Raw genomic sequence first — 15672 nt, forward strand, 5'->3', positions numbered from 1 at the left:
AGAGGAAGGACAGTGGTTTGGACATGTCCAGAGGAGGGACAGTGGTTATACTGGTAGAAGGATGTTAGAAATGCAGCTGCAGGAAAAAGACAAAGATGAAGTTCATCTTTTTAGCTACTGTGTTGCTACTTCATAGCAATTTGATATATTTAGCTTTTTTTTTTTTTTTTTTTTTTTTGTATTTGTGACTTTTAGCTATGGTTTCACTTCGTTTAGCTAGTGTACTGCTTGTTTTAGCTGTTGGGGTGGGGAGTGGTGGCACAGAGGTTAGATAAGGTGAGCCTGTGATCAGAAGGTCGCTGGTTCAATTTCCCGGACCGACAACGTCAAAAATGTGGATGGGAAAGGTGAAGCACCCACACCTGCCTCCACCCTCATTCGCCCCACTCTTGGCCCTTGAGCAAGGCCCTTAACCCCCATCATCTGTTCCCCCGGCGCCGTAGATGGCAGCTCTCTGCTCCACAGAGAGGGCTGGGGTAGCTCAGTGGTCTGTGGTTGCATCAGGACGAGCATCAGTTAGTTTGTTGCGACCCCTGAGGAATGGAGCAGCCGAAAGGAAAAATAAATAAAAATGCTTGTTTTAGCTTTTAGCTACTAACCTGCTTCTTTTCCCTTTCAGTTTTAAGCTATCCTTATGCTACTTTTAGCTTATTTCTTTAGCTTTTTTCTGATTTTAGCCAGCCTGCTACTAATTTAACTTTTTAGCTAGTGTTATGTTACTTTTAGCTTCTAATCTGTGCAGCTGTCCTTTTCCTCATTTCAGCTACTGATTGTTTCAGTTTTACCAACACGGTTTCAGCAGTCGTTCAGCAGTCGTTCAGCAGTCGTTCAGCAGTCGTTCAGCAGTCGTTCAGCAGTCAGCGATTGTTTCCCTCTTGCTGTTCGTTTTAATTACTGTTTATCTTGTTTTTGTTTTCAGATGCAGCAGCTGTTGGACCTCGTCTGCACCTGTAAGAGGAACGCAGAAATCGAGGTGAGGAGGGAGGAAGGAGAGGGGCTGAAGGCACCAGAGAGGAAGAGAAAGCTGGAACAGGAAACTGCAAAAAGAGCTCTGAAATACTTCAAAGCATCTCAGGAAACGGGAAAACACGACAAGATTCCAGGTGAAGACACGAACGTTGAATCTGCAGCTTTTCTTCTGCGTCCAGACTCTTGTTTCATGTTTTCTCTGTTTTAACGTCTAGTTGCAGGAAACAAAGTCCCCTCGTCTCGTTTCTCTTTTACATCTTTGATCGGCTCGTTGGGTCTGAAGGATGTTGATTTAAGGAATGGTGGATCTGAACTTACGGACAAATTTGTTTTGCAGCTGAAAGGTGACGAGATGCAAAAACTTACTACCAGAATACGCTGTAACTAAAACACATGTGTATATGTATATTACACTGATATATATATATATATATATATATATATATATATATATATATATATATATACACACACACTCCGTGCATGCGTGGGTTTTCTCCGGGTGCTCCAGTTTCCTCCCACAGACCAAAAACATGCATGTTAGACTGATTGGTAACTCTAAATTGTCCCTAGGTGTGAGTGAGAGAGTGAATGGATGTTTGTCTCGTTCGTCTCTATGTGTCCCTGTGACGGACTGGAGACCCGTCCAGGGTGTCCCCCGCTCCTCACACAGTTTTATTGCTGGACATGGGCACCGGCGACCCCCGTGACCCAAAATGGAAGAAGCGGGTAAAAGATAATGGATGGATTTAGGTTCAGTCTACATTTTCTCTGAACTTCTTTCTGTCCGAGGGTTGTTTGATGCATCTGTCCTGTTCACTGGGTCACAGGGGGCGATGACGCACAATGTTCATGCAGTTTTGTTGCTCCTGGGATTCATTATTTGTCTGCTAACATTTGTCTGCAGGGCTCATCAAGACGGCCAATCAGAGCGAGGCACAAGACGGAGGACTGAAGGAGTCCAGTCCGTTTGGTCAGCTGGCTACAAAGCTGGGTCTGCCCACAAACTGTGACATTGACCTGAGGAAGCAGGAGGAGCTGGAGGTACCTCCAAGCTTAGGCTTATGTTTACAATTTTTGGGGAGGGGTTATATAGAATGGCACAATTTTTGTGTTAAAAATCTTTCTGCGACGTTAGCAGGACGAAGGCCTTCAACACGTAAACCTAGCACCAACAGATAGTGATTTCTTTTTAAATTTTAAACCTTGGCCTGCAAGGCGGGAGGCGATACTCATTCCTTCAAGAAAATGAAGCTGGTCTGCCTTTTTGTTCGGAGCGTTTACAACACAAACTATAACCTCATCAAAAATCACAACAAGACGCTGAACTAGAGTCAGTTATTGTTGATGAACTGATTATAATTTGAAGAACATATTACAAATACTTTTGTTTTCTTTTGGGGAACAACGTAAACCACTCAAAACTGTCGTTATTATTTTTTAAATCCTAAATACGTTTCAGTGAACAACTTCAACTGCCTCAAAATCTGTCGTCAAACGTTTCAACTGTTGCGTTGACTCTTACAACGCTCTTCAGGTTAAAGTTGTGTTTATTAGTTAAATAGACTAGTGAGGACACAAGCAGCTGTTTTAATACATTTCAAAGCAGCCCTCTAAAAATGTGCCAGGGAATTATTATTTTTTTCTGCTTTTCCCTTTGCCAAGACGCAAATAACGTATTTTCCATCGTAAACGTTTCTCCGCCCCATAAGTCGCATCAGTTCAAATATGTCTAATAAAGTTGAAAAATACATAAATGCGTCACATCTATTACGCGTCACCGCTGACAACCTGTAAATGTTCATTCATTCAACCTTTATTCGTACAAGTTAATCCCATTGAGCCTCGGGGACTCATTCACAAGAGAGACCTGATTTTAACAGAGTGATGACGACGGTGAACAACATTAGACAATCATAAAGGATGCATACACATTTATTTATTTATTTTAACAAGTGAAAGTAAAATGATAACTAAAAGGAAAAGTAGTGAAAAAACAGCTAGATTGGCCTGTTGGTGTAGAAAACTAAAAACAGGAAGATATCTGCATTGGTGTGGGCCGGTGTTGTGCCAACAATCAATTGGCTGCTAAATGGCGGCCACGGGAGGACTTTAACAAGAATTTAACAAGATAAACACCTAAAATCATTTGTTTGCTCAAAATTATAGTAAAGATGTGTCTCAGTTGAACTTTTACTTAATAAATTCACTTTAACGGTCAAATCAGCTGCATTTTCAAAAGCCGACATGCAGAAACATGAACGCGCAGAGGGCGACTTGCTGTCCATTTCTTCAAAATTTAACAAGATAACCACCTAAAAACAATTATTTGTTTGCTCAGCTTTATAGTAAATGTGTTTCAGTTAAACTTTTACTTAAAAATTGCACTTCAATGGTCAAATCAGCTGCATTTCGCCGGGACAGCGCAGCAAAATGAAACTGATTTGATGGTGGCAGGCTATGGCAAGCCAATTGTGTCATTAATAACCACTTTTACCTATTAAATGACACAATGGCACGCTAAACTGCTCGACTACCATTTAGTGGCTGAAAATGGTAGTGTTCAGTATTTTCAGTCATAAAGAATGAAAACGGTCATATCTCAGCAAAAAATGGTTTAAAATATGAGAAAAAATCTATAAATACGTCGCATCGGCGTATAAGTTGCAGGGCATGTAAATTATGCAAAAAAACTGCAACTTATACAGCAAAAAATATGTTATTTATTTTAAACTCGTACACGTACGTTTGTCTTTGTGTGTAGGAGCAGACGGCGGCCAGCGTCAGCAGTTCAGAGGGATTTAGTCCCAGTTCCCACAGCGGGGACACAAATCACTACAGTGCACCGGATCGAGGAGGAAGGTCTGGGTGGAAAGAAGCAGCTAATGAAGAGGAGGAGAAAGACTGGGACATCCCGTGGGTCCTTATCCCCATAACAGGTGTGCCTAATTAACCATCTGCACATCAGAACCTACAGCTCATCTAACAGATGTCCACATGACCGTTCAAGTTTGATACCACTCCACATACAAGTTGTTCTACAAATCGCAATAAATAAGAATGAATACTGTACACACAGAGGAAGTCTGCAGGTGAAGGTTCACCATCTTCGTAAGTCACCTGGACTCGTTTTATTCTTTGACTTCTCTGAGGAAATTTGTCAGACCAAACTGGAAGTTGTGCAATTCCAGGCTCACAAATTTTGAGTTTTAGAACTTTTATTTTATACCCGTCTCCCTCCCGTCCCTCCTGAGGGTCATTAGGGTCTTTGTTGGCATGGACTACATGTGAGATGTCCACATGCAGTAAGGTGTGGAACTGCCGGGGGGTTGGATTGTGTCTGGGGATTAGAAAAGACGTGAAACCTGAGACCACCTCCTCTGCTTATGGCCTCCCATTTGACACAAGCGATTTCTTTATGCCTTTCTCAAATCATCCGTCTTCTGTGTTTTTAAAGATGATCAGTCACGTAGACCACAATCAACTTATCAGTGTGTCCTTAAATTTAACATTTGTAAGCAAAATATGTGACCACATGCCTACTGCCACGTGTTTGTTTACCTACGGAAACATCCGAAGTGACTGAAAATAGGTCAGTCAAGGTTCAAGATGACTTTATTGTCGTTCGCATCACATGAGGTGGAACAAAATGGTCTACTTAAGGTCCAGTTACTCCCAAAAATAGCAATAATATAAAGTGTATTAAAGAAAAGAAGAAACAGTATTCAGCTTACCGGCCAGATTTGTTGACAAACTGCCAAAGTTCACCCAACCTTGTGGTTTTTAGTAGATTCAGTCAAGTGCTTTGTTTACATGGAGTGCCATCATATATTATTTCATATATACCTGAAAAACTACTAGTGTAAACTCTTTCAAACGACAGTTTGATACAGTTCAGAAAAGCCTTTTCATGTTTTATAGTTTATAATGAGGAGCTTTGTTATTTGTATTCTTTATTCTTTTTTTTTTTTTCTCACGTCTAGTTTAAATGCAGTTAAATGACATTTCTGGTGTAAAAAAGAGAAAACCTTTCAAAGTGTGAGGATTTGGATCAGACCGCTTGCCTCAGGTGTGATCGGGGTAAAACTTGAGTTTGACTTTCTGCAGGTTTGCCGTCTGGGAGGTATTTTCAGAGAAACAGGAACATCCCTCAGGATCCCCGTTTCCAGCACCACACTACGGCAACAAGCATCACAACAACCGAACCTCCTAAGAAGAGCCCCGCCTCGTCTCCTGAGCTCAGCCTGCCTCCCTCCGCCACCCAGCACTCACCCCCTGCCCCCAGTCCACCTCCTTCACCCTCTCATTGTCCATCTCCTGACCCCAGCCTTCCTTCACCCTCTCAGTGTCCATCCCCTGACCCCAGTCCACCGGTTTCACCTTCACCGTGTCCATCTCCTGACCCCAGCCCCCCCGATTCTCCTGCCGAGTATCCGTCACCTGAAACCAGCCCTCCAAAACCCACCCAGTGCCAGTCCCTGGAGCGTCCTGAGCCAAACCCTTTCAACACAAACCACGGTGGTGCTAACAAGCCACAGTTGGCCTCCGCAGTCCTCAAGGAGTTTCAAGGTAACGTCATGTGAACTGAGGTGATGAGCAGTAGTCTCTCCTCTCCCATGAGTTTGTTTTCCAACTCAAAGTTTGAAAACAGGACTTTGTACAACCTCAAATTAAAAAATGTTGGGATGTTGTGTCAAATGCTCCTAAAAAACCAGAATGCAATGGTTTGGAAATCTCAGAACCATATTTCATCAACACATCATCAGCAGCAACACATCTCAAAACGGTTGTTCAAAGGCAACAAAAGGTGGAATGCTTAAAAACAGGAATCTCTCAGATGTAAAGATGGGAAGAGGTTCACCAGTCTGTTGGAAAACAGTGAAATAACTTCAGAATAATTTTCCTCAGTGGTTGAATCTCGTCATCTACGATTCATAACGTCATCGAATGATTTGAAGAATCTGTTGAACTGTTAAAATCCTCAGTCTGACCAGAGTGAGACGTTCCCATCAAAATCTCCATCAGCTGATCTCTACGTTTACAGACTGTTTTAAAAGATCAGAGCTGCTTCACAGAGTATATGGACCTGTCCCGTCTTTGACATGTGCATAAAATTCTAAATTTAGTTGTTTGTTTTAAACCAAAAAAGTTTTAATTTCTCCGTTTCAACATTTGAAATGTTTACTGTATTTTGTATAAAATGGGTTTATGAGATTTGCAAATCATTGCATTCTGTTTTATTTACATTTTATACATTTTTCTTTTACCCTAAACATCATCTGTCTAAAAGCAGGTTATTCACTTCAGCTCAGCTGTTGTACAAGTTTTTAACTTGATACGTTTTCAGGCTACAAGCTGCCGATGTTGGCAGTCTGCTGTGTTTATTTTTAATGTCCGTCTTCTGCAGGAGCGTCTGATGCAACAGAAATGAAGCCTCAGAGGAGAGCGATCAAGAAGGAGGAGCACTCCGTGCCTGTTTCTGCACTCGTGGATCAGCATCATGCTCCAGCTCCAGAGCAGAGGAGCACTCCTTCACCCCCACCCACTGACCAGGTCATGGAGCCGGAGCAGGTGGAGGTTAAAGCTAAAAGTTCAGAAACTCAGCCACATGAGAAGAAGCAAATAAAAAAAGAGCCTGTTGTGTTTAAGCAGATTAAGAGGGAGGAGGAGGAAATGTTAATAGACAGTGAACAGAAAAGGAAAGGAGGGATGCAGGAGCTGGGAGGAGGAGCTGCATTTTCTCCCTCTGTCTCCTCAAGCACAGCTTGTCCTGTCAGAGACATCGACAGCATCGTGGACAAACATTTGGGAGACTTTGCCTCCGACATAGAGCTCCTCCTGCAGGAGGAGAGCGGTAACTGCAGCCTCCCTCAGATCTCTCACGCTTTACAGACCTCCAGACACCAGCACATGCTCCCGTACGCATCACTGTCTCCATTTTCACATTATGTGTCCTTCTACAACCCCTGCCCCCCGGTGCAGGACTACATGAGCTCTCTGAAGGACGGCATCAGCTGCATGCTGAGAGAGTTGGATGGGAGCTGGCCGAAGCACCAGGCTGACACCAGCCACAATGATCCCGACGAGACTTTGGCTCAAAGTATCAGTGACTTTGTGGCCAGCTTCAGAGCGGAGAGTTCTGAAACGGGAAGGAACGAGGAGGCGTTTCCTGTCCGTGCTGGACCAGCCGCTGGCGTCGAACTTTCTGTCAGTCAGGCTTCTGTGTTCTCCAGAGTAGGTGAAGTCTGCCAGCCGGAGGATACACCCTGGACACCCCTGTCTCCTCACCGGTCTGTCTCTGAGCCTGACTCTGTGTTTGGTTCCACCTACACACCTGAAGACGCTTTAGAGATCAACAGAACGATTACTCAGAGCGTCACTGAAGCTCAAGAGAACGGCACGGTAAGAACCGTCGTCTGCACTGCTGAAGGTGAGGAGAGTCCTGCAGGTGCAAACTGCATCGTGACAGTCCCCGGATACAACCACGCTTCTAACAGCCAGACAGAACCCTCCCTGTCCTTTGAGCCCGTCTCCAGCCCGAGCTCTGCTCTCGTCCAGGATACCGATTCAGAACCCGTTCCTTCAACCACAGACCTGAGCTCCGTCATCAACCAGCTGAATCCGGACGTGCTGAACAACCTGGTGGAAATCGCCAAAGACATTAAAAGAAAGTCCCCGCAGTTCTACGTCCACTGCGCGGTGCCAGGGGACCCGGTCTACGAAGAGGTCAAGGTAAAATGACAGGTGTCGTTTATTCCTGAAAGCAGAGGCGGTTTAACACCACGAACAAAGATAAATGCTAAAGAATGTGATGAGCACACCATGAATCTGGTGATTAATCATTGTTTTAACTGCTTGTGTATGTTGTGTTCCAGGAATATCTTCTGAATCTGGGTAACGTGCAGCAGAGTCCTGTCGACTTTCTAGACAATGAGAACTCCGAAAACGTTCTCCTGGTTATCATTAAGAACAAAGACACAGCCGGACACATTCACAAGGTATTTCTTCGTGTTTTAATGGAGATCCTCTGACCATTAAAGGTCCGAACTGTTGGATAAAAATGATCCTCTTATTAACTTAAATAAAACAACCGCACTCGATGACGGGAGATTTTACCTGCAAGGACTCATTCAGACAGATTACCATATTTTCCGCCGTAAACGTCGCACCAGCCTATAAGTGGCATCACTCCAGATATTTCTAATAAAGTGGAAAAACCCATAAATACATCGCTTCGCCGTATAAGTCGCATCTATTACACGTCACCACTGACAACCTGGAAATTTGGGCCAGTGTTGTGCCAAAAATCGATTGGCTGCCAAATGGCGGCCGCGGAAGCGTGCACGGAAGGACTTTAACAAGATTAACACTTAAAAACAATTATTTGTTTGCCCATCATTATAGTAAAGTTGTGTCTCAGTTGAACTTTTACTTAATAAATGCACTTTAATGGTCAAATCAGCTGCATTTCACTGGGGCGGTGCAGCGAAATGAAGCTGATTTGATGGTTGCTCCAGGCAGACAAAGGTGGCAGGCTATGGCAAGCCGATTGTGTCATTAATTGTGTCATTCCTTTTTTATGTCCCACCGCGCTCTCTGAGGTCAGCAGACCAGATGCTTCTCTCAGTTCCAGAAACCCGTCGTAAGCTCAGAGGTGACAGGGCTTTCTCTGTTGCAGGTCCACGACTGTGGAATGAGTTGCCACTGAGTGTCCGGCAGGCTCCCACACTCTCAGTCTTTAAGTCTCGCTTGAAGACCCACTTCTATTCGCTTGCCTTTAACACGGTGTGATTTGTTTTGGTCCGGTCTGTTCTCTACTCTGTTGGCCATTTTAGTTAGCTTCTGCTGCTATTTGTATCTGTATTTCTATTTTATGTTTTCCTGTCTGCTGTGCATGTTTGGTTCTTTTGTACAGCACTTTGGTTGGCCTTGTTGCTGTTTTAAGTGCTATATAAATAAATTGGTATGGTATGGTATTAATAGCCACTTTTACCTATTACATGATACAACGGCATGCCATACTACTCAAGTGCCATCTAGCGGCTGAAAACGATAGTGTTCAATATTTTCAGTCAGAATGAATGAAAACGGTCATATCTCAGCCAAAAATTGGTTTAAAATATGAGAAAAAAATCCATAAATACGTCGCTTCGCAGGGCATGTAAATTATGCAAAAAACTGCGACTTGTAGGGCGAAAAATACGGTACATGCATAGATGCACAGTGCATGGATCATGTCACTGAATGAGCGTCAGTTTGCTGCAGAACTTTATCCAGCAGCAGAGTCCAGCAGGCAGCTGCAGTCAGATGCACAGACATGATCCATGGGCGTCGGCTAGTCGGCCTCCAGATGGAGCTGAGAGAATGTTTTGTTTAGGTTCTCGTGGCATCGACACCAGTGAGGCACTGCGAGTCGGTGAAATGGCCTTCAGGCCGAAACAAGAGAAGGTTTTGTGCACACATTACAGAAACATGTTCTCAGCCATAATATAATAAGATTCATAACAAAAATTCAGGAACACAAACACCACCTGAACTTGGACATCAAATATCGCAGGGGTCTCTGGAACGTAACCTCTGCTTTAGGTGAGGGATCACTGTACCGAGCGCGGTTTGAAAGAGAACTTGTTACAAAGGTAACCCTGGTTCTCTGAGAACTGGGTGAGGTATCTCACCGCACTGCCCTGCTTGCATGGTCACGTGGAAGAAATGCACGTGAAGATGCCAAGTGTAGGACAGGGGCGCTTCTAAAGGGGGAAGGTGCCCCCGTGCCAAACATGCATTGGTCTGTCGGGGACAGACGTGGTGGTATTGGAGCTTCCATGATGGTCACGCCTGAAGTCAAGTCAGCTTTATTTATAAAGCACATTTTAAACAGCAGCTGTTACCAAAGTGCTTAACAATAAGATCAATGAGAGTAAATTAATGGAAAAAATAAAATTAATGATGGTACAGAAAAATTTATTAAAAGCATCAAAGAACAAACATAAAAACACAAGAACAAAAAATACTAAATCAACTCACGCTGTGTGAAATACCAGAGAAAACGTATGAGTTTTTAGCAGAGATTTAAAAACAGGAAGTGAAATGGCCTGCTTAATGTTGGGGCAGATTGTTCCTAAGTTTGGGGCCCATGACTGAAAAATCCTGATCTCCTCTGAGCTTCAGTTTAGTTTTTGGAAAAGCCAAAAGCAGCTGATCAGATGATCTCAGCGCCTGAGAGGGAACATATGGTTCCAGTAGCTCAGAGAGGTATGAGGGTGTAAGGCACTTGAAGGTTAGCAGGAGAATTTTAAAATCAATTCTTGTACGTACAGGGAGCCAGTGAAGGGAGGACAAAACTGGTGAATTATGCTCAAACCTACTTTTCTTCAGAACAGAGTTGATCTGTTTATCAAGCTTAAAGTCTGAGTCTAAAACCATCCAGAGATTCGTAACAGACCGTTTAAGCTTAGATTGAAGGGAGGCCAGGTTTACAAGATCAGAGATGGCAATTGAGCTAGTGCTAAACACAATGACGTCAGTCTTCTAATCGTTAAAACTTAAAAAATCGCAGCCATCATTGCCTTAATGTCGTCCAGACATTTTAACAGAGGGTGAATGGAGCGATAACTAGTTGGATTTAAGGGCAGGTAAATCTGACAATCATCAGCATAACAATGAAATGAAAGACCATGTTTCCTCAGGATAGACCCCAGAGGGACCAGATAGAGCGAAAACAGAAGGGGTCCAAGAATCGATCCCTGTGGGACACCACAGGAACTAGGCGTTGAAACAGATATATTAGAAGGTGCTGTCATGGTGCGATATCTTGCTCAGTCCTCAGAGAACCAGGGTTATCTTGGTAACCAAAAGGTCTGTGCTTGTCCAGACCATCGCTGCATAATATTTTGTTGACGGGCGAATAATGCGTCGTACGCTGAACTCTTGTAGTGCTTACTTAGGATAGTTACTTATCAGGATAGCCGAAGACTCGGTGTTCCCCGTCACGCTGCTGAAACCAGACCACCTGGACAAAGTCGCAGCTTTTCACTCGCTCTGCGTGTAAAACAAAATTCCACCTGTTTGTTTGTGCTCCGGTCAGATCCCAGGCCTCGTGTCGTTGAAGCGGCACTCCTCTGTGGTGTTTGTGGGCATCGACTCGCTGGACGACATCAGGAACAACAGCTGCATCGAGCTGTTTGTCTCTGGAGGCTGCATCGTCTCAGACGAGCTGGTCCTCAGTCCGGACATCATCACTCACGGTGGGTCACAAATAAAAACTAGGCTGTGCAAATTAAAAATGTTTTGTTTTCTGATCACATTTTAGAGCGATCAGCGTTTATCTGACGTGTTGTTGCTCTGCAGACGGACTCTCCGCTTTGCTGATGCTCCTGGAGAAGAACAGTTCTCCAGAGAGCGTTTGGAGGTGGAAGGTTCACTGCAAAACCCACAAGAAGCTGAAAGAACAAGCCAGGTAGTGAATCTGTTCGAGTTATGCACCAAACTACCGATAATTGATTTTAATGACGAAGGATTCAACCGAGCTCAGGGAACGCTCTGACGTTTATTAAAGTCTTGTTTGTTTGGTCGTCAGGTTCAGAAAAGACGCAGCGAACCTGCTGGATGTCCTGCTGACCTACCAGAAGCGTCAGATCGTAGAGTTCCTCCCGTATCATCACTGCGACATGACGAACCATCCGTCCCCTGACCTGGACTGTCTCATCGAGCTCCAGGCCCGGTACACCCAGTTCAGACACACCATCTACCTCACTGGTACGTCTTCTGCGCCGACGCTTCACCGCGTTCAGCGATGTTTGTTAAAGAGTCTTTTAACGTGTCGTCATGCAGATCATGGTCAGTCCAAGAAAGTAAAAAACAACCGGACTTTAGTTCTGAAGCTCAGGTTTCACTTCCCATCCAGGAGGTTTGATGAGTTCAGAACAGAAGTCTTGTTGTTTTGTTTTTAATGTTTTAATTCTGTCAAAATATATTTCAGCTTATTTTAACCAAAGTTATGTGGACAGACAGACAGACAGAGACAGACAGAGACAGACAGACAGACAGACAGAGAGACAGAGACAGAGGAATGGACAGACAGACAGAGAGAGACGGACAGACAGAGACAGACAGACAGACAGACAGAGAGACAGAGAGACAGAGGAATGGACAGACAGACAGAGAGAGACAGACAGATAGAGACAGACAGACAGAGACAGGCAGACAGACAGACAGACAGAGACAGAGGAACGGACAGACAGACAGAGACAGAGAGACGGACAGACAGACAGAGACAGACAGACAGACAGAGACAGGAATGGACAGACAGACAGACAGAGACAGAGGGATGGACAGACAGATAGAGACAGACAGACAGATAGAGACAGAGGAACGGACAGACAGAGACAGAGAGACATAGAGACAGACAGACAGAGACAGAGGAACGGAGAGACGGACAGACAGACAGACAGAGACAGACAGACAGACAGACAGACAGATAGAGACAGACAGACAGAGACAGAGGAACCGAGAGACGGACAGACAGATAGAGACAGACAGACAGAGACAGATAGAGACAGACAGACAGACAGACAGATAGAGACAGACAGAGACAGATACAGACAGACAGACAGAGACAGAGGAACGGACAGACAGACAGAGAGACGGACAGACAGATAGAGACAGACAAACAGACAGAGAGAATGTGCACATAAACAAGGTGGTAGAGAGTACTACATTCATGATTCATGATATGTGTGTGTGTGTGTGTGCGTGTGTGTGCGTATAAGTGGGTGATGTGTCCGGTGTTGAACACCGACTCTGTCCTGAATGTTTTTACACATTTCTTCTTACATTAATAACTGAGGTGTCCATGCGCTCATATCTGGTGTGTAAAACAAGTTCTAAAGTCTGCACAGACAAAGATCTACAAAACTAGATAATACGATGGTTTACAGATGACGAAATTCTTTCAGATGACAAATTTTATGCCGTTTTAAAATCATTTTTGTGCTTGTTGGGAATAAATGACAATCCCAAAAGTAACACATCAAACTGAACAATGTTTCTTTCTGTGCCAGAAAATTAAACAAGTGTTCAGAGAGAACGTGCAGAACGTCGGCAGGACTGAAGCTGGAGAAAAAGAACTCGGATTAAATCTGCATCCATGTTTCTATTTACAGCTCGTTACTTTGTTTCCCCTCAGAGCACCACTTTGAGAAGTTCCCTGCCTTCTCCAGTGGAGGCATCATCGTGGCCAGCATTAACGATGTTCTGCAGAACTTCAGCCGACTCGTCGGGTGCCACAACGTCAGAGACAAACAGTTACTGGTAGAAGATCTACTCGCCCCCAAAGGTCAGTTCTGATGATTTAAAACGTTCCCGTTTTTATTCAAAAAACAAAAATGGACGCATCTTTATCCGTTTGGTCTTTTGTTTGTTGAAGCTTCGGCTGACGTGTTTAACGTCTTCAACCAAAACGAGTTCACTCGAACAGCTGTGATGAATATTTGTGTAAGTTTAGCAGCTGAGGGGAGTTTTTATTTGTCGTTGCGTCTCGGTGCGTGGAGATGTCTGTTCCTGACGAACACGAGTGAACACGTTCATCCTCACACGGCTTCATTTTTATTGACAGTCCTGTAAATCTAAAGACAACCCACTGTTTTATCTTCTGCGTCACTCCTGATGAATGTGCATGTGAATAATGTGCACGTGGTCTAAAGTCAGGATCTGAGACAGGAACAGACAGATGGAGTTGTATTTGTCTTCAGCTGACTGGTGTTAGAAAAATAAAATAATCATACACTTTTTGGTTGATGATAAAATGTTTAATGTTTAATGCATTGTGAGCTGAAGTTATATGAACTCAAGGTCCTCAAGATGCCTCCTGGACGAACTGTGTCAGCCTTGTTCCAAGCACCTCGGCCACAGGAAACATCTGCAGAAAAACAGGAAACACGCCTCATGAGAAACTGCCTTAGCGAGCAAATTGTCACATTGTTCTACAGAAGTGATGCACCCAAGTGTTCCAACCAAAATGAAATAACATGTTATTAAAAGCTTATCTGACCTGTGAGAAAATGATGCCCACTGTTCAACTGAAACTGTCTGATTTTAAATGTCACAAAGTACAAGTGTCCAGATGTTCCAGAATGTTCCATCCACAGAGGAACAACTCGTCAGCCGTTGACCTTTGTAACTGCCTAGCAAACACTTTCTGATAAGATGACTGAAGAAGCTGCTGTTCATTTTTACACGTAATGATGTATCCACCCACAGGATATAAAATGTGCACACCTCCCCTTTGTGTCCAGACTTCCTTCTTGACCAGGCTCAGTCTGCTTTAAGGCTCCTGACAAGAACGAGCTCTCCTTTGCTGCAAAGAAAATAAACCAACGCTTGATTTTAAAAGGTGTTCCTGTCTCCAGCTGAATTTAGACTTATTCACTTTTTAAGGTCTATTTTTAAGCTTTTACACTGGACAATATAAATAAAGTATACGAGACATTAAAGTATCTGGACCGGACCGCTTTAGATGATTTTTGCACCCCCAGGTCCTGTAAAGTGTCTCTGTGTCCTGCTGTCGTAACTCAGTTGTCTCGTCTGTCCTCAGGTCTCGGCGAGCAGGGGAACCATCAGGACTTCGTCCCTGGCTACAGTCCCTCCACCTTCTCTGAGAACATCCATCCCATCTCCTTCTCCAGCCAACCCCAGGAGCTCCTTCCCCAGCCGTCCTCCACCCCGTCCCCTCAGCTCCACGTGTCCGACCAGATCGTCCCGGACACCGCCGACATGGAGATCCTGCAGCACGCCATCCAGCAGCTGCGAGCGCAGCGTCTGGAGCAGCTGCAGCAGCTCAGACAGCAGCAGCAGCTGCTGGCGGTCCAGTTAGAGTCCAGCACCGGTTCTGGTCCCCATCCTGCTGGTACCGTCACACCCCCCCTGGTCCACGAGGAATCCACAGAACAGGACACGCCCAACAGGACAGCAGTGACGACCACCCTGGAGTTGATTCACTCTGCGCTGCAACAACCGTGGGAAGAGAGGAGGGAGGACGGGCAGCTGTCTCCCACAGAGGGAGGAGATCCTGGAGGACTGAGACCGTGTCCCCAGGTCAGAGGGGACGGACTGGAGACAGGAAATGGGACTTTGAGGAACACTGATTCGTCTGTGCTCTTATCCAGTCAAACTGCAGCCGCAGTGATGGAACCAACCTCTGACGGGGGTGAAGGAGAACCGGATCGACCCGGAGAACCGGAGAGTCTCGCAGCAGCTGAGGACGAGGTGTCCACAGCCGAGGACGGCAGGTCCAGGTCAGTCCAAGAAACATCCAGATCCTCACTTTATTCAGATCTGTCTCTCTTCTCATTTTCTGGGCAGAGCCGCCTCGTCATCGTAAAATCTGCTCCGAGACTTTTTAACGAATGTACAAAGTCAGTAGAGACGGACCATAATGCATTGCGGCCTGAGGTGCAGCGGCAGATGCCAGCGCGCGCAGCTCGTTTTTATGATGTTCACGACTCGTTGAAAAGATGTTTTAATGTCTCAGCGTCTCTGATCCTCCGTCTGAGCTGCAGGACTCGATGAGTTCTCAGAAAACTGAACTGAAACATGTTAAAGAGCATTTCAGCTGTTTTAATCAGCTCGTTTGCTCATCTGAACACAAACTGCAGTCAGTCGTTCAGGTGACCAGTCGTTCAGGTGACCAGTCGTTCAGGTGACCAG

The 15672-nt window shown here is 44.8% G+C and overlaps 2 protein-coding genes across 2 annotated transcripts in view; both read left to right on the top strand.

Moving 5' to 3' along the window:
• LOC119412013 (gastrula zinc finger protein XlCGF57.1-like) overlaps positions 1 to 15672 on the top strand; it is a 520281-nt gene that overhangs the window by 359090 nt on the left and 145519 nt on the right. The window lies entirely within an intron of this gene.
• tasora (transcription activation suppressor a) overlaps positions 1 to 15672 on the top strand; it is a 34153-nt gene that overhangs the window by 17555 nt on the left and 926 nt on the right. The window contains exons 16-27 of the mRNA XM_037679002.1: positions 920 to 1103; positions 1185 to 1313; positions 1877 to 2013; positions 3734 to 3908; positions 5077 to 5538; positions 6377 to 7701; positions 7845 to 7967; positions 11054 to 11213; positions 11317 to 11425; positions 11546 to 11724; positions 13154 to 13303; positions 14561 to 15260. Coding sequence (XP_037534930.1) covers positions 920 to 1103; positions 1185 to 1313; positions 1877 to 2013; positions 3734 to 3908; positions 5077 to 5538; positions 6377 to 7701; positions 7845 to 7967; positions 11054 to 11213; positions 11317 to 11425; positions 11546 to 11724; positions 13154 to 13303; positions 14561 to 15260 — 3833 coding nt within the window. The remainder of the gene's footprint in view (positions 1 to 919; positions 1104 to 1184; positions 1314 to 1876; positions 2014 to 3733; positions 3909 to 5076; positions 5539 to 6376; positions 7702 to 7844; positions 7968 to 11053; positions 11214 to 11316; positions 11426 to 11545; positions 11725 to 13153; positions 13304 to 14560; positions 15261 to 15672) is intronic.

Source organism: Nematolebias whitei, chromosome 7 (genome assembly GCF_014905685.2).
Source record: "Nematolebias whitei isolate Nwh7 chromosome 7, NemWhi1, whole genome shotgun sequence".
Classification (NCBI taxonomy): domain Eukaryota; kingdom Metazoa; phylum Chordata; class Actinopteri; order Cyprinodontiformes; family Rivulidae; genus Nematolebias; species Nematolebias whitei.